This window comes from Amblyomma americanum, chromosome 2, assembly GCF_052857255.1.
Source record: "Amblyomma americanum isolate KBUSLIRL-KWMA chromosome 2, ASM5285725v1, whole genome shotgun sequence".
In the NCBI taxonomy this organism is placed as follows: domain Eukaryota; kingdom Metazoa; phylum Arthropoda; class Arachnida; order Ixodida; family Ixodidae; genus Amblyomma; species Amblyomma americanum.
In genome coordinates this window covers 16,549,197-16,567,923 of record NC_135498.1, presented here as the reverse complement: position 1 = coordinate 16,567,923, position 18,727 = coordinate 16,549,197, and the positions used below count along the sequence as shown (strand labels likewise).

Sequence of the window (18,727 nt, the reverse complement as noted above, 5' to 3'; positions counted from 1 at the left end):
GCTGCATCAGAAAAGTGTGACGTGTTCTGCGTGTTCTCGATTTTGGCCAATCACCGTAGTGCCCGCCAAATGTAGTGCTCGGTGCTCTGTGGCTGCAGCGTGCTTAGCTGCGTGAAAATCGCAGTGTGAAAACTTGAAGCTGATTAATTAGTGGGCTTTGCATCACATGGTCGTCCCCGTGTTGTCCTTTCGACGAAGGTGCATAAACGCGGCCAACCGTCAGAAATGTCTGTGCTAACGTAGGTTGTGTGCTTCGATATTGCGCCGTGTTCTGGTGCAGTGTTTTCTGGTGAGGCAGGAAGAGCAGCTGGCGCGATGCCCGGCACACCGACCAAGAAGATGAAGCAGTGTGAGTCCCACCTTTCGAGGTGCTCCCATTAACGGTCAGGTACCAGTCGGCCTGTTGCAGTAAAAAGCGCGCAGAGTAAAAGGCCTGAACCGGCGCTGCCCGTTCTGCTTACACGATTTAGCTTTACATTGCTAGTCTGCTTCTAGGATGGCATAGGTGTTGAGTCATCGGAATATAAAACATAATTCCTATCGTCGTGCAAGTGACTGAAACCTTCTGTTGAACTATCCATGACCAGCCACGTAAGTGGCTAGAAAAGCCATATAAGAACGAGATATCCTTGCCAGTTTCCATGAAAATTTATTAAGCAATCCAAACTTCTCCTTGGCATTTGAACTGTAAATGTGTGCAGAACCTCAATGTGCAAAGTTGCTTTACAAAGAGTAAACTATTCCAAGTGCTTCAGTTGTGATAAGGTATGTGACATGCTCACCTCTACATGTGCTCACTCTTATGATCACTGCATTAGTAACGGTGCACATGGTTTACCAGTGGCTGAAAAATATTTGTTCCTCTTGTACAGTTTGCATCAGAACAGTGTTGTGCAATCACATTTTAGGACCCAGAAGACATTGTCACTGAAACGTACGTAGACATATGGGATGACTGCTCACAGGAGTAAAGAGTTCTATTCACTGACAACTGCATATTTACACCTCAGACAGCACAGCTACGAAACGTAGGAATGATAGCGATGTGTGTTCACTACTTGCAATAGAACCATGATCATATGCACCAAGAATTAGTAGCTATGCCTGTTGCTGATTGGCACTTATCCCTACTCTTCCTGTGTCCCATATTGGCAGCATTTGTACATGATGTGTATGATATGCATGTGTGCAAATATGAACCAACTAGACCAGCAATGCGTAGTAATAACTGCACATACACTCTTGCTGGCTTTGCATCAGCATTAACTGCGAAGCTTCTGAGAAAGCATTATAGCTTTCCTTTGTAGCCGCATGACTGTGCTTGGGTGGATGCCAATGAGTAATTACTCACTTATTACAAATTTACTCCACCTTGCGGGCTTCCCCTAAACATTTGACCATCTTTCTGGCTTTCTTGTCAATGTGGGCATTAAGAGTTGCTTCAAGAAATCTTTTGAGCCTCTTGGTTTCATGTTTGCTTTTTGTTCCAAGTGCATTAGGGATCTGTTTCTACCAATGCTTTCAACTTGAACAATGTGTGGGCCTGCCGGCACTAGTGGACATATTTCGGGATGACGCCAAGTGTTCTTTGATCTGCAGCACGGCTGCCATTCCAAGCACTTTGGGGTAGTGCCCAAAAACGCAAGGCCACTTCTGACCAAGAACCTGTGTGCAAGCAGCCACGCCCAGATCAGCCAAACCCTGCACAGGTGACACCAAAGCTGGTATTGCTTTCCCAGACTTTGGGGCTGACAAAGCATACCTTGAAGCATCTGAACATGCTTGGCTGCATTCTTTCTGACAGCTCATATAGTATAATTGATTCATGCTGTGCATTTTCTAACTTTCTTCAATGAAAAACATGAGGCAGTATAGGTTTTCTACAAAAAACTTCTCATTCGTGGGGAGGGGGTCTGCCTCTTGCCCTATGTCCTCATTATAAGTGAAGCTGATATGGACTGTGCCTTGCCCTGACGAAGACAAGGCCTTTTGATGAAACAGTGGCAACAGGCCGAGTCACTGTGCAAGTTACCTTCTAGTCAAGCCACCATCTTCCCACTGCCCTCTCTCACATACCCTAAAGCTGTTGTTTGTCAAACATTCATAGACTTTGGGCTATTGCATCAATTTTTGTTCTTGACAGCAAGGCATTTAGGGGTGATCTAAGAAATACTAGAGTTGTCTGGTCTGAGGAAGTATCAGTATCCCCACAGCAGAAGTTGTTGCTTGAGATTGGTAGTAGTGCTGAAAGCAACTGAATGCATTTCCCACGCAGAGAAGCTTTGTGGTAAGAAGTTAACTGGTCGTGAGAGCTCGAGGGAAGCTCGAATGAGGTGTTCTCTTAGAGTGCGAGGAGTTCTCTTAGTTCTGTGAGAGCAGCAACTGATTGGCTGTAATAGTTCCATGGGCCAGACAACATGGACAAGAAAGAGAACCCAAATTTCTTCCACATGTAGCTTCTGCCATTTATGGCATAATGAGTATTTGAGCTGTCTAAGCCATAGCTCTGGCAGATGTTTGATTCGGCCATGAATTCAATGATTCAGGTAAAATTAAGCTGTGGATGAAAAAAAAAAAGCGCACCATAATTTCTAGTTTTTCTTTTCAGTTATTGTTCAGCTACAGGTTGCTACAACAGAATCTGAGATTGGGGAAAGAGAGCTTCATTGACATTATGAGAGAGTAACAGCTGCATGTGGTCTCCTGCAGGCAACATTCCGACCTTTTGAACTGAAGGAGGGCATGACCTTGGCACCAGCCGTGCCTGCTTGTGCCAAGGACCGCTTTGACCGACTGGTGCTTGATCAGCTGCTGCAATCCGAGGTCAGCCATGGGGACTATTCATATGGTTACCCTGGAATGCAGTTGCCTTGTAAAGCCTCCGTTTAGTATAACCAGCAGTCAGATGAACTCTAAATTAATTTTACTAAGAAAAAATGTATTCCATCTTCTTAAAAAACCTGCTTGTGCCACACCTTCCATGGACCGCATTACAGAATGCGGAAGTTTTATGTGACTCCTATTTTATGCTTGGCAAGATGCTGGCACACATTTTCACAGTTTCCTGCTTGGTCAATTTGTTTTGTTGTCCTTTGTGTGTACATGTGTTGCATACTCTTGTCACAACCATCTGTAATCAACATGCTAGGTTGTGCCAATTTTTCATACCACTCTACATGTTAGCAAAGGTGCTATGTGGGCTTTACTACGACAGGGTTATGCGAGTCTAGCGTTGATAAATTTAGCACGTACTGCCCTAGTGCATGACCACTGCTGCCGTTTTCTCAGATAACATCTTCACTGATCTGTCTACTGTACTGTTACGTGAATCTTATGCACAGGTGTCACTACGAACTGGTATGGCCACATTGTGGTGTAGCCTTTCCTGCTTAATTTCTCAAAGGCTGTCATACATTCTGTCAGCAAAAACTTACTAAATGAAACTGCTGTTTACTATCAAACTTATATTACAGAGGCTTCATTATTTCTAATTAACAATACTCTCATTTGCATTTTGTTACCCGCAGCAGCAGCATACACATTTCTGACAAAAGTAAACAAAGTCCTAGTTCTTTCTTTACCATGTTTATTTTTTGTATGAGTCTGCAGCAGATAAGTCGCCCAATTATACACAGGACAAAATGTGGAAAGATGCACTTCATATGAAATATTTAGCGATAACAGCAGCACTGAGTGATCGAAACCATTACTTTTTAAAGGCTAGTTGTTAGGCAACATGAATAGGCTGTTACATGGTGCATCTCTAGTGCAATGCGGACACAAGCCCAAGCCTGCAAGGAAGACAATGGCACCGGCATATCCGTGCACCTCGCACGGCACCTCGGGCCAAGCTGCTCCAGTTCTGCGAGAACGTCCGGCCAGCCTACTGGGGGACATGGCGCAAGCGCAGCAATCTTGTCTCTGGGCGCAGGCCATGGGCAAAGGACCAGGTGGGCAGCCCGCTTTCCTTTAATGCATTGAATTTAGCAGATGGTCACACTAAACGGAGCTTACCACTGTATGACCTTGTAAACAGTGGCCTCTCTCAACTAATCCAGTGTACAAACTCTTACACTTGATGTGATACATAGTGCTTTTTTTCTGCTGTATGCAATGCACTGATTTCTGCAGCATTATTTAGACACTTAAGGAGGCTGTGCATGTGTAGATGTTTCTCAGAATAACTGCTACCTGTTGTGCTGCTTTTTTTCACGCTACACTGTTTTGTTTTTGTTTTTCTTTCTCTCTTATACGTGTGCATTTTCTTTTATGGCCTGTTCTAAAATATTTTCACATGCTCATCTTTCTTTTTGTCCTTGTGCTCTCGGTGGCATGCAATTTAGGAAAAATGTCCGAAGTACCATACAACTTGCAGCACTGTGACATGCATATCTTACCATATGAAACACACTCGTTTCACTCTTTTACTACTGCACAAGGCACACTTAAGTACGTGCTAATTACATCTGTTCTCTTATAATGTGTGCTTTTGCACTGCATGGAAATGCTACTTTGTGCATCAGCTGGGAAACTTGTTTTGCCCACATACAGGCCTTGGACTACGAGGTGGACAGCGAAGCCGAGTGGGACGAGGAGCCAGGCGAGAGTTTGTCGGGCAGCGAGCCTGAGAGTGAGCCCGATGACTACGAGGTTGACAACGAAGTTTTTGTGCCGCACGGCTACTTATCCGAAGATGAGGAGGAAGGCGGAGGCCCCTCGGCTGCCGCACTCCAGGTGCGGCAACTGGAGCTGCAGGACGAGCTGCGTGAGAACGCCAAGGCGCCAAGGCTGCAACCCTTAGTGGTGGTCACTGGCCATGACAATGGGTTGCTAGCACGCTTCGCAGCTGTGCGATTGCGACCAGGCCCGCTGCACCCAAGCTGGAAAGAGGACTGCCTGCCAGATGATGGTCAGTGCTGGTTGATCTGTGGGGGGAGATTTGTGCAGTTTTATTTTTAGTGCTCTAGCACTAAGGCTCAGCCGAAAAACTCAGCTGAAAAGCTGTTCTCTGTCAGTTTTTGCGGTTCTTGGTCTGGCAGCACCTGCCATTGCAGGGTAGTGGCGCATCGTTTATCCACTGCACCGGGAGTGGTATGAGGATTCCCAGGGATCTGTGGATGTAAAGTAGAGAATAACCAATACTGCATATTTCATTTAATTTCATATACTGGCATTAACCCATTATCACTATACGAACAACTTCCATTTTTAAACAATGAATCCGAAAACTGCAACTGAAGTGAAAACAAAAGTGCTAGCGCACCTATTCACATTTGGCCGAACTATGCAAATCGAACATTTTTTTTTTATCCTTTGTATTGCTTTTGAACTCATGTTAAAGGAACTCCTTCGAGAAATTGAACCTGGCCTAGGCCTGGAGTTCTCTATTGTTTTAGGTTAGGGGAACCACACACGTCTTAGCTTTCATCCCTTCCTGCCTAACACGTGTGCAAAAAAAAAGCATGCGGACATGTGACCTCTCAAAAGATGCCTGAATTCAAATAATAATGACTGACTCTTAAAACAGTCTGCTGTAAGCAAAGATAGGATGGTCAGTCCCAGAATAAAGTGGGCAAAAGAAAGGTGGCAGTTGATGTATATATGTATGTAAGGGCTCGAGGGACCCAGAAAACACACCATGAACCCATAGGTTCCACAGAGCCCATTTTGAGAACCCCCGACCTAGATTGAATGGTTGCTGCTTTCAAATGACAAAGGGGATGTATTGACAGAAATTGGAGCTCTTATAAGCTAGTAGAGAGACTGCAAAATGAAAGACAAGTCTCACACTGCTGTGGTGTCAGAGATTTGTTGTTATGTGCGAGAAGAGGAAACAGAGGATCGCACCACTGGAGATTAAAGTAATTTTTGTGTAACTACCCTCTGTGCTCTTTTATTACACGAGAAAGATGAAAACAAAAGCCAAATGTCTAAAATGAACTAACGAAACCCGCCGCGGTGGCTCAGTGGTTAGGGCACTCAACTACTGAGCCGGAGTTCCCAGGCTCACTCGCACCCGGTCGTGGCAGCCGCGTTTCGATGGAGGCAAAACGCAAAGGCGCCCGTGTGCTATGTGATGTCAGTGCGCATTAAAGATTCCTAGGTGGTCTCAATTATTCCGGAGACCTCCACTATGGCACCTCTGTTTTCCTCTCTTCTCACTCCCTCCTTTACCCCTTCCCTTACAGTGCGGTTCAGGTGTCCACCGAGATGTGAGACAGATGTTGTGCCATTTCGTTTCTCCAAAAACCAATTTTCAATTTTTACCCACGCCACCACATTATTACCCAAGTCATGAGTTTGGATTTTAGTATTGGGAGAAAGTATTTGAACTTCAGTTACAAACTTGTCAGCAATGACGATGCTTTATGTTGCTGAGCCTACGTCAACAGCCATGAAAGGCCCAGCTATCAGATTTTACTGAGCACAAGAACTTGATAGAGTTGTCCGCATTATGACAATTTTTTTTTTTTTGTTAATCCATCCAGTCCATTTGTGTTCCCTCCAGCTGTGTTATATCTAGGGGTTGGAATTTCAGGTAAAAAAAAAAAAGAAGTAATGCATAAATGATAAAAGTGCGTCTATTTCAATTTTGGAAATTCAGTTTTAACCTAAAGGTCATTCAATTAGCACGCCGTGGCTAGCTGCCAGTCGAGTAGGAGTTACACACTCAGTCAAGGGAGAAAATCAGCAAAGTGCCGAATCCACAGTAGTAATGAGACAGTACACCACTGTGCACTTTGAGGTACTGTTCCGCTACGTTACATGCCTCTCCACACTGGGAAGCTCAGCCTCGTCGCGACATGTCAGCTTCTTGCATTGCACCCTTCGCTGCCAGAACCAGCTTGGGGCAGTTACTTGGCTAATCAGGTTTCTCTGCTGTATGTAAATGCACTTAAACCATGCATAAGTATCATGAAAAAGTTGTGTTCTTGTTACCGCGACAGTTAAGTGGCAGTTCCAACGCTATCTTCGACACGCAGGCCATATGATGCCCTGCCCTCTTGCTCAACTTTGCACACCCCAGCAATAAATGTGTTAATCTACAATTTAATAATCAACTGCCAATTATATTTGGTCTAAAAGTTCCTTCATTAAACTTCAGTTACTTTTTTCTGCCGATGCTATTTCCTTCTGAAAGCACAGCTGTAAGTGCTTCACCATTAATTATCAACCATTTGTGTTTTAATTAATGCTAAATCAAATGTTCAAACTGACAAAAATGCCAAATGATATCTATGGGACATTTGACTGCACAGGGATGGTACATTAGGTATATCACTGAAAAACAGTAATTAGCGAATAATATTTGGCAAAAAGGAAATGAAAATAAGTCCCCCAAATTTTGAGAAAATAAAAACTGAAAAATGCAACTCTTAGTTATAATGAAATGGGTGTGAGTGTTCCCATTATGCTTATAAACACATTTTAATAATTTTATTGTTAATCACATGATCCTGTCTGGTCTAGTGATGTTCCCTCCACCCATGTAATAACTAAACAGTTTTCTGCACGTGTTACACCCGTACCTTTGTTGTTCGTTTTATCTTGGTCGCTTGGAGGAATAATTCTAGGCCAGTTTACACAGTGATTTGTCAGTCAGGGTGGAGATTACCACAGCTGCTGCACAATTACTGCACTAACATTTTATCATGCATCGAAATTTAATGGTGTCAACGCCAGAATGTTATGCAAGTAACTGTGGTCGATTTGAGAGGGCAAAGTGCACTCTCTGAACTTGTACCCAACTAATCCTAATGTTGTAATGGTATGGTATGTGCATTTTAATATCCCTATACTGCACGTGGGCTATGAGAGACAGTGTTGTGGAGGGCTGCAGATTAATTTCGGCCGCTTGGGGTTCCTTAATGTGCTTTGACATTGCATAGCACGCGAATGTTATTGCATTTTGCCTCCATTGAATTGCATGTAGCCACCACGGCCGGGATTCGATCTTGCGACCTAGGGCTCAGCAGCTTAACACTACAGCCACTAGGCCACTGCAGCTGATAATCTAAATTGCAAGTTGATGGAAAGAAGTCAAAGGTGCCATTGAAACACACTCAAAAGGACTCTGGATTTGTCTACAGCACTGCAGCTGTTAGGTCGACTTGTGCACGGGCGACTCTGCTGCAGCCAGGGGGAGCTGGTGCGGCAGTTTCAGACCAAGTGGGAAGGCGCCCCCGTGGCACGGAGGCAGTTGCTCGACGCCCTACAGTCCCTGGGGCCTGAGCGCCCACGTGGTGGAAACCGCTGGTGCCTACCACCTCCTTCCCTGCAGCGACTTGGAATGCCCCTCTCACGGTCAGTCACAGGCACTGCAGGCCACATTCAACAAGGATTCTCGAAACCTGGGGTTCTTAATCTTTTAAGCCTCGGGTTTAAAGAAAAATTTTTTCTTTGTTGGAGAAGGTATTTCTTTTTCTTATTTATTGCAGTTATTTCATCGTGTAAATTAATAGTATCGCCATGAGTAGCATTTCCCCGTGTGCTATGCGTGGCCAGCCTTGCATGTCCAGTACGCAAACCTAGGCGAGACCAGCCAGTTGAAACGCACAGTGGCGTTTAAGCAGGATGTCAATAGTGTGGGTGCTGCTTGGTGAACTGACTGCAGTGAGACATCGGTCAGCGCATGTGTTTTGGCTCCTTGCTTCTAACAGGCATTCTGTGTGCTTATTCTAAGTGAAGCCATGCTGTAGATAACTACCATCAAAAGACGTTCAAAGTCTGTGCCAAATAAGCAAAGCACCACTTTCAAACATGTTCAAGATATAAAACCTTTGTCCGTAAAGTTCCAACACTTCTTGGGGTCTTGGAAACAGTTGGAAAACGCTTCTTTTGGCAGGGCTGTCAGCTCCTTTGTCGTGGAGTCTTGAATGGCCTCCACGCTCCCCATCTAGCGACGTTTAGGGCTCTCTTCACACGAGGAAACAGGAAAAAATTGCATGGGGAGAGGTCAGGCGAGTATGATGGATGGGGAAGTACAGTAATGCTGTGCTTGGCGAGAAATTTTGTCACGCTGAGAGCAGTGTGCAGCTTTGTGTTATCATGGAGAGGGCTCCATTGTCCAGATGCCCATAAGTGAGGGCGACGGCATCGCAGTGCATCACGCATGTGTTGGAGCACGCGGATATAAAACTCCTGATTCACCGTCTGCCCTTGTGAGACGAACTCATGGTGTATGACACCTCTGGCATCGAAAAAAAACTATCAGCACCGTCTTTGTTTTGGTCTTCTGTCCCCATAGCACTTTTCTCGACGCCGGAGAGCTTGTGGACCGCCATTCAGCGCTCTGCCTATTTGTTTGAGGATCGTATTGAAAACGCCATGTTTCGTCTTCAGCAATGATGCTGTCGATGAATGCAGCATCCTTCTCTGCCTCGGAGAGCAAATCAGCGCTCACTGATGCCCGCGTGTCCTTCTGGTCCTGCGTGACGGCGTGTGGCACAAGCCTGGCATTCAGCTTTCGTTTCCCCAAGTTCTCACGCAAAATTTGGTGGCATGTTGTCGTACTAATGTTGAGATCATCTGATAGCATGCGGACTAAAATGTGCGGTCTTGCTGTACGATTTCTCTGATCCGAGCCACATTGTTTTCATTCCGTGTGGTTGAAGGGCACCCCTGTCTTGTGTCTTCTTCCACCGACATTCTCCCCGAAATGAGCCTCTTGTGCCACTCGAAAACTCGCACCCGTGATAATGTCTCGTTGCCGTAAACGTCACGAACGAGCTCATACGTCTGTGTGGCTGTCTTGCCAAGCTTCACACAGAATTTTGTTTACATGCTGTTCGAGGTGGACACCCATCTCTCCACATTCACTCACAGTAGAATGCGCAGACTAGTGACTACATATTTTTCTACATGTAGTGCCATCTAGTGGCTGCCACAGCAATTAGCATAAATGGTTAGCCCAAGAACATGGCACTACACATACGCACCAACATTTGTTTTATGGAATCATTTCTAGAGAATAAAATAAATCAGTCTTGAAACTTTACGGACAAAAGTTGTACGGTGGTTTTTGTGTGATGCTTTCAGTTTTACGCACTGACAAGCTACATGTGACAAAAGTGCCTCTAAAACTGTGACCTTTTCCATTGTGATAACTGCTGCTTTTCAATATACGAACTAATCAGAGATCGCTTGGGAAACTTTTGTTAAGCGAGAACAATGAACAACTGTACAGACAGAATGAGTGCAAAGTGTCGTTCACCGATTCGCATCTCATTCTGCACCGTCCCTTGCTCTGGCAGCTGCAGTGAGTTAAAGAGCAACTCCAGCGGTTTTTTCAGCCACCTTGGTTTACTGAAACTTTCACGGTACATTGTCTGCAGCTTTCTCGTAATTTGTGCCTAATTTCACAGCGGGACAGTTTTGCTGCGGCGCAAATTAATTTAAAAATTTTTCCATTTCGTGGCCTCATTCTGGGAGTTTTCTACGTACAGCCTCACGTTTGTGTTGTCACTGGATGCACAGCCGTCGATATTCGCTCTGCATTTGCTGAAGGACAAAACTTTGAGCTTGTTTATGGTCATGTCAGACAAATAATGACTTAAGCTGTCACTTACAGTCACTAGTTTAGCCAATCAATGTGCACACAATAGGTTTTGTTACTGTATCTGTGACGTCACAGACAGGTCTGTTGTGACGGTATCATTTGGTCGAACAAGTTGAGTTTCCTGGTTTTTACTTAAGATACTTCTGCTTGGTATGTTGAAAACAATTTTTCGTACTAGAGATAGGGAATTCTAAGGAATGAGATGCGATTATCAACACAAAATAAAAGAAATAAAAACGGGAGTTGGTCTCTAAACATGAGATACCTGTTTGTCTCTGGGCTGCGGTACCTCACTGTTTTTGTGATCGCTTCCTCACTGCGCAAGTGAATGCTTTCACCTGACCCGCGCACTTACTTTTCTTATGTAATTCGCCCAGTGTGCTCAAAGGTTTTAAACAGAACGGCGGAAATTCAAACTGAAAATCTGGAGCGTGATGTAATTAATTAATTACTAGGCTATTTAACACAATCAGTTTCGGTTTCGGTCTCGGAGAGCGTGGCCATGGTGTGATGTAAAGTTGATGTACGTGCGTCACATAAGTGCCCCCTGATGGCAAGGCTGTGATCACATGTGCACACAATCCAGTGACGTGCACACAGATCTTGTGAAGCACTCATCAAGGTGGCTGAGTGGTTATGGCGCTCGGCTGCTGGCCCGAAAGACGCGGGCTCGGTCCTGGCTGCGGCGGTCTAATGTCGATGGAGGCAAAATTCTAGAGGCCCGTGTACTGTGTGATGTCAGCGCACGTTAAAGAACCCCAGGTGGTCGAAATTCCCGGAGCCCTCCACTGTGGCGTCTCTCATAGCCCGAGTCGCTTTGGGACGTTATACCCCCATAAACCATAAACCACTCATCAAGAAGGTTGCTACTCACGAGATCGGCGAGCGAGATCCAGCCTTGTGCGTCACGGCGCTCTGCTTCACGTCATAGGTACCTGCATGACGTCACATTGCTTATGTCACATCGACTGCTCGTAGTGGGGATGTTCAATTGTGAGGTCTCTGTACACCAGTGATTAAAACCAAATTAAAATGTCTTCTCATCTAAACAAAGTGTTACTTTTGCCTGGGGGGCATCTCTGTATAACCAGGAAGGGGGTCGCATTTGTTCCCGAGCTTCATAATTTTGTGCCTATTGTCCTTTAAATTATCGATCCGTTCGGCAGCACTTGGATGCCGGCACCTGCTACAAACCTGATACAGTAACTGATTGCATCCTCTGTTTTCCTTCTCATTGTCCCTTTCTTTTTTAGTGCCCTCTTAACGGCTGAGAAATCTCTTAGGTTCTATTTCTCTGTGCATGTTCGGGTAAATCAGGTTTACCCCAAATTTTCACACAATTTGTTCGAGTTGCAAATATCAGGTACTAATATCAGCTTATGGCCAAAAAGTGAAGGGCCCCAGCTATACGTAGCCATGTATACAGCATTCGATTATAACGACAAGAATGTTCAGTGTCCAGGTGACATGTCCATTCACGGACGGATGGACAATAATGTGCAGAAACAGGAAAGTGCAGATGGAGGCGTATGATGCGTTCTTTTATTAATAACCTTTTTGGCGATGCACAAGTTGGTATTCATCAAGGGGTATCAACAGGAGCATGACACAGAGGTCATCAAGCCTGTGGGCTCACCATTCCAGTGCAGTGAACAAGCAACTTCTGCCAACAGTCTGAAAACACAATCCAAGATTACACTTGTCATATCTTGTGTGCAGCTTAATCCTTGGTCAGTTGTGTACAGATTTAAATGAAGCTCGTGCTAGCTTGTGCTCTGGGGCTGGTGCACTGCCTAACAGTGGTGAAAGACTGCTTCCCTTTCTTTAGCAGCCTGGCTCCAGTTTGTTAGCATATTGTGTGCAAGGCAGGTAGCTGCTTTTAGCTAAGTTGAATGTCCCGCAGGCCTTCGGGACCTCTGGACCGTCTTTGGAGCCGCGAAGCTGGGAACCCTGCCACACCGGTCGAGTCGCGGCAGTGAAAACCATGGGCCACGGTGGTGCGTGGTTGTTGAGTGCGCCTTTTCTACTGACGTTCTTATTACTGGACGCTGTTCGGAGCTAACCCATCACCCTTTCTTTAACTTGGTCGTGTGGCGGAGCATGGAATGAAGACACCTGAGGTTGGTTGATGTATAGTGTGAAGCTTGTGCTCTTGGTGTTAGGAAAGCTGATTGTCATGGTTGTGTCAGCTTCTTTCACCTGGAAGAAAATACCAAACTGGGGACCTTACGGAGCCGGCCATGTCTAGTAGGCCCCCTCTCTAAAAAAATTTTTTTGGCTTGTGCCATGGAAGGCTGACATGCAAGCCTCCAATTGCGATATGCTTCAGCAGCAGCAGGAGACATTTCAGTATAGGTAGGTGTTTCTGCAGGCTCCTTCTGACAGCCTTCCTGCTTCGTGCCTTTTACAACTACCTCTGTCATCCACAACATCAGTGCAAGAGCTCAAGAGCAGCTTGAACAGCCACAACAGAAATATTGTGTTGTTGAGGCCCACAAATCACATTCAATTCACGTGAAATGCAAGAAGTGCCGTGGCTGGAACAGGTGATGCAGTTTTTTTTTTTTTTTTTTCAAATCACATTCAATTCACACGAAATGCAAAAGTGCCTGTGTGGAACAGGTGTTGCAGTTTGTTTCAAATGTGCCATTATGTTGGTGGGCACAACATTACTGGAAGCACAGGAACACTGTTGTCTCTCCTTTACTTGTCACTTCCACAGTAGTATTTTTTTGTACTTGCCAAAGTAGTGCCGTGGAATTCTTGAATCTTTAATAAAATTTCTCTCGTTGTAGATTTTGCAAAGTTGTAGATCTGTTTCTTGAACTCAAGTCTGCCTTTGAAGCAGCCGACATGGAACCTGCAAGATGCACTGCAAAAAAGAATGATCAGTCCAACTGCTCTCTGCAAAAGGCCTTTAAGAAGGTATATCTGGAATAACCACCTACCATATTTACTCGCGTAGTGTGCACACTTATTTTTCCTAAAATGAAGGCTTCAGGGGGGAGGGGGCACGCAAATTACATGCAGATTTCGTGCACACGTCCTAAAAAATTCTACAACAGTCCAACGCACATTGTATACGGCGGTGTATTGTCGCGTATAAGTCGAGCCCACAACTTGTACCCCTCGCTGACCAAGAAAAAGTTGATTCCAAATAAAAATTGGCGCATAACTCCCCCCTGTACTATTTTTATATTGTATAAATCTGGGTAATTAGGGGTAAACAAATTACACGAGTAAATACTGTATTTAGTGGCATCTATAACAAAAAATCAATTGATACTTTCAATGTTCAGAAACATAAGGTTACTCTAATGGTGGTGAATGTGGGAAAAAAAAAATTACTTTCCTGTTAACATGCCCAAACTGAAAGAAGATAGGTATAATGGTTTTGTGGTTATTCATAGAAACTTTTGTTATAGTTCACGCATGCTTAATGAAATAATCTTCACCTTTATTCATGTTCGCTTCCTGGTATGCTCTAGCCAGTTTCGGTGTCTGTTCAACACTGATGTTTGAAATAAATTCTAAAAGGCACACTGATGTGTGCCCCCCCCCCCATTGGACAATCGTGCAGATGCCTATGCCAGCCTGGTAAGCATCTCTTTTGCAAACACTAAATGAGGAGAGAGCTCGCAACATCTTCAGCTGTTAAGCATTATTGCTTTCATGCTGTTTGAGTGAGCCTTTACAGCAGCCAGCACATTTCTTACAATGCAAAAGCAAATTTGCAGGAAGGTCGGGAGAAACCAGGGCCAAGTTTTCCATTTATTCTAGAGCAAGGTCCTTGGACGTGGCCAAAACTAAAGCATTTACTACAGTGCCGCAGAGATGGTCCGTATCACGAGATGCAAAGTATGTGTCTTCTGCATAGAACTCCAGCGGCACAACTAACAAGTTAGAGTTAAAGCAGAAAGATGGGCTCGTTTGCCTTGGTAATTTGAATCGTTTTGGTAATTTGAATTGTCCTATGTGTGCCTTTTTCCTATGTACCGCCTAATTTTTGCACTGAAAAAAAAAATGCATTCCAATTAGTGTTCTTTTCACAGTACAACCGCATAGCAATCCAGCATGCTTTCACCATCAAACTCACAGCAGCTTGGTGTCAAATGATGACAAAATGTTATCCATCATAATATCCCATGCATCCTGAGTAAACACGCAGGAGCTGCAGATGGATGAGGCTTGAACCCCTTTTTTCTTATTTGTATCCTCTTTTACATGAGCAGCATTCCGCCACTTACAATGACAACAGCTGCATATTAGGAACCTGCCTTCAGTTTTCATGCATCATTTACAAACATCTGTGTGCTGAGTTCAAACTAAAACTAAGGTGCCTGAAGTAGATGTGGTCTTCAAAACTGCCATTGTCTTCTTCGTTTAGAATCTATTAGCTCATTCAGTACTTCCGCAGCACATTGCTCGGTAAATGGCCCAACATTGCATGCAAAGTTCTTGTTGAAATAGTTGAGTTAATCTAAAGTAACGGTACGTTCACATAAGACCCTTCGACGTCAAGTGAGTCAAATCTGCTGTTGTGCAAACTCGTATGTAAAGCTCAGCCAGTATGGAAGATTTCTGCTGGCAGAAAAACCGGTCACTCGCCACTAACTATAAGGGATGCATGATGCAGGTCGCTCGCCTGCTACCACCTTGCGAAACCTGACTCCCTGGTGGTGGCATCCAAGTGTGAGTGCTGCAGCACTTCGACAGTGGTAAATTTCTCGCTTACAACTGTAAGCGCACAAGTTCAAATGTACCCCCTGTATAGTAAACTTGCTTCGACCAGCAAAATCCTTACTATATCAGTTAATGATAGCACGGCTCTGAAGATGCTGTCTAGCAGTTTGGCATCTTACTACACACATAAGGTTGGTTTAGAAAAGAAACACTTAAACATATATTCCATCCTGCTCTAATCTTCCCATTTTGATTTATATTCACCTATCACATTTTGTTACTGCGTTTTCAATATTGTTCAAGTCTTGGGGAAGTTCTGGTTTTTGCACAAATATAACTCAGCCGCAAATATAAGCCGAGGGCAGAGTTTGAGCTCATATGAAAATTAAAGCTTTGCATGAACACGGCAACATCTTCCGCAGCCTCAGTGTCATTTTAAAGGCCATAGTTAAGAAACGCATGTGACACAAGCGCGGCAACACCCCATCCATGTAGTGCCACCACACCTCCCCTTGCGCCCGTTGCCGAGACCACTCGCCCTTTTAATGCGATAGCACTAGAACCCCCCCCCCCAAACAGGAAAAATATGTCTGTCCATCCGAAGTCTCAGTAGGCGGGCATCAAAGTGGAGAGGGAAATCCCCCTGGGGAGGGAGAGGGAAATCAACCTGGGGGAGAGGGAAGTGGTAGAGGGCGTTACAGAGTGCCCCACTGTGATTGCTGGATTGGACCAGGAGAGTGGAGCACTGGTACGGAGTGTCGCACAGTGACTGACAGACTGGATCACGCCACCCACTCGCAGTCTGAACCCGTCTGGGGCAGTAATGCACGCTTAGGCCACATTAATTGCATTGATTGTCTATAACTAACGAAAAGGGTTCAGCCTAAGTTAAGGACAATGCAGCGAGCCATGGAAAGAAAAATTATAGGTGTAACGTTAAGAGACCAGAAGCGGGCAGGCAAAGTGGGTGAGGGAACAAAGGCGGGTTAATGACATCCTTGTCGAAATCAAGAGGAAGAAATGGGCTTGTGCAGGGCATGTGATGCGAAGGCAAGACAACCGCTGGTCCTTAAGGGTAACGGAGTGGATTCCAACAGAAGGCAAGCGTAGCAGGGGGCAGCAGAAGGTTAGGTGGACGGATGAGATTAAGAAGTTTGCAGGCATAGGGTAGCCCGCAGCTGGTAAAGGACCGGGTTAATTGGAGAGACATGGGAGAGGCCGTTGCCCTGCAGTGGGTGTAGTCAGGCTGATGATGATGATGAACTTTTTTTCTTTCCCCGACTCCCCACTGCTGTTTCATGCCTTCCACAGCCAGCTTTCTTTTGTTTCCTTGCGGCCTAAATGCATTGCATCATGCCCCCACTTCCTTCTGAGGGGCTTTGAAAAATTGGCTTCTCCTCAAGACATACCTCACGAGGTGCGGGTAAGAATTCTTTTATGTTGCTTCTGTTCTGTTGTTTGATGTACGAACATGCGTGAAGAGCACAAGAGTTTTATTGAAAAATACTGTAGCGATTTGAGCTTGAAGTATAAACAATATTACTGTGGTGCTTTAGAAGAGGTATTGCCATCACAAACACTAAAATTCACACCAATGTTTGTTAATATGTGTTGTATTTACTGAACAGAAGAATTGAACAAGGATATTTCATTTGCAAAAAAAAAAAATTTTGAAAATCGGTTTACCACACCTTCTTCAGCAATATATTTAAACAACTTTTATTGGTATCCCGGTTTCCTAGTTCAGTAGATGAAATATGCATGCATTTGAAATTCTTAAACGTTTCATTTGATTTTTGCTTTGATGATGAAATGTTCCTTAAATACACAAACACTGTTTTTTCAGAAATTGCCTACTTTGGTTGCACAGTGACAATCCTAAAATGTGCTCGGTGCCTAGTCTTCTACATCATTTATTTCAAACGGTTTATAAAACCATTCCTGGCACATACCTTCATATTCTGCCTCTTCTTGCATTTGGCAGAGCCACAATAGTATGCTCTTGTCAGATGGTTGTCCATGTGGTTCAGTGCCACATTACAAAGTATATCTGGTATAGCACACTCGTTTGCTCAAAATGTGTACTTCTTTCGCGGATTAGAAGAAAAAGAAGGCATCGCTGTCCTCGCAGTTTATTTAGAAAGTATAGCAGGCAGCAGGTTTCATAAACTCCAAAAACCAAGCTGCAGGACTAGCAGTTCAACACTAACAGAGCCAGTGCACCCAAAACACAACTATTTAATGTAGAACCTTCTTTTCCTGGCATGTTGTGTCTAGTTAATAAAAGTAATAGATTTAAAGGTGCGTTTTGGTTGGGCGATCATCATTTTTAAACAAAAAAGCTATGCAAATGCATACTGCGTCAAGGCGCGCTTGTTTGAAGTGGTTGGAACGATTTAAAATATCCAGTGCTTGTCAATGAGCATGCTGTTTGTAAGGGATGTGCGTTTAGGAATCCAGACATTTTTAAAGTGCAAAATAAAAAGAAATCACTTTTTTGGTCAACTTTGCTTACCATCCACCCTTAGGCCATCTGAAAGACCGCAGTTTTATGTCCTCAGTGTCCATATGTCCAGTGTCCACTGTAGGCCTAGCGATTATGCAACTTTTGGTCAGATATTTTCCAACTGCAAGTGTGCCTTGATGTCATCATTCTGCGGGACGTACGTCACCATGACCGATAGCCCTTTTCTATGACCGCTTCTTTATCTTTATTCAATAATTACCTCGCATTGCCCGAAGGCGTTACAGCAGAGGGGAACGTGGAAGATGTTTGCATTATAAACAAAAAAAAAATTAGTGGTCTATGGCAGGCAAATGAGACCGCAGTATCGCATCACTGTACGTTTTGTTTTGTTATTTCTTCACATTTTGAGAGTTTAATATAGCGAGGTTCTACTGTATACTACTTTCATTCCACACAGTAGATCCCCATGCTGATTATATGCTCTTTTGTTCACGCTTGCATGCTCAAGACAGTCAGCACAGACACCCACTGCGTACTCCATGTGTGTGCATCCTTATCCAAGCAGTGGTTTGTGACAGGCATCAACAGGCACTAGCGTACAGCACAACCCGCATAATCACCACAAGAGGTTAGCACATCACCTTCTCTTGGTCTCTCTTAGCTCTCACATGGAGCACTGTTTAGGCAAGCCCTTAGAACAGCAATAAAAAAAATGTTATCACAACCTGAAACTAAGGCTCTGGGAGGGGAGCTCAAAACCAGATAAGATACTGCATGTGTTAGGTTTTATTTCCAATCTTGGATAGACCCCTTTAAAAAAGCGAAAAAATAAAAACGGGGTCCCCCATCTTCAATTATTTTTGCACTTCTCGCTCTTCAGGCAGCGTGGAGCCTGCAGTTTTTGTTGGAACTATACACATATATTTTCATAAAGCTATGTGCACCTGAAACCGAGAATGACAGTGCTAAGTTACTGACACACAAAAGAATCACATAAACAAATGATCGCAACACAGGTG

At 44.4% G+C, this 18,727-nt stretch overlaps 1 protein-coding gene across 1 annotated transcript; it reads left to right on the top strand.

The window, feature by feature from the left end:
- The first annotated feature begins 52 nt into the window (after positions 1-52).
- LOC144120680 (chromatin assembly factor 1 subunit A-A-like) lies at positions 53-14,046 on the top strand. The gene is made up of 7 exons (XM_077653316.1): positions 53-349; positions 1,600-1,709; positions 2,710-2,823; positions 3,768-3,950; positions 4,552-4,909; positions 8,091-8,304; positions 12,462-14,046. The coding sequence occupies exons 1-7, from the start codon at positions 316-318 to the stop codon at positions 12,535-12,537; spliced, it is 1,089 nt and encodes a 362-aa protein (XP_077509442.1). The 5' UTR covers positions 53-315; the 3' UTR covers positions 12,538-14,046.
- The last annotated feature ends 4,681 nt before the right edge of the window (positions 14,047-18,727 follow it).

What these genes read in the sequence shown, in the direction of transcription:
- LOC144120680 (XM_077653316.1), top strand. Translation starts at nt 316, where the DNA reads ATGCCCGGCACACCGACCAAGAAGATGAAGCAGT. An exon ending in ATCAGCCAAACCCTGCACAG is followed by an intron (nt 1,710 to 2,709) that starts GTGACACCAAAG and finishes GGTCTCCTGCAG; the next exon opens with GCAACATTCCGACCTTTTGA. An exon ending in GGACTGCCTGCCAGATGATG is followed by an intron (nt 4,910 to 8,090) that starts GTCAGTGCTGGT and finishes ATTTGTCTACAG; the next exon opens with CACTGCAGCTGTTAGGTCGA.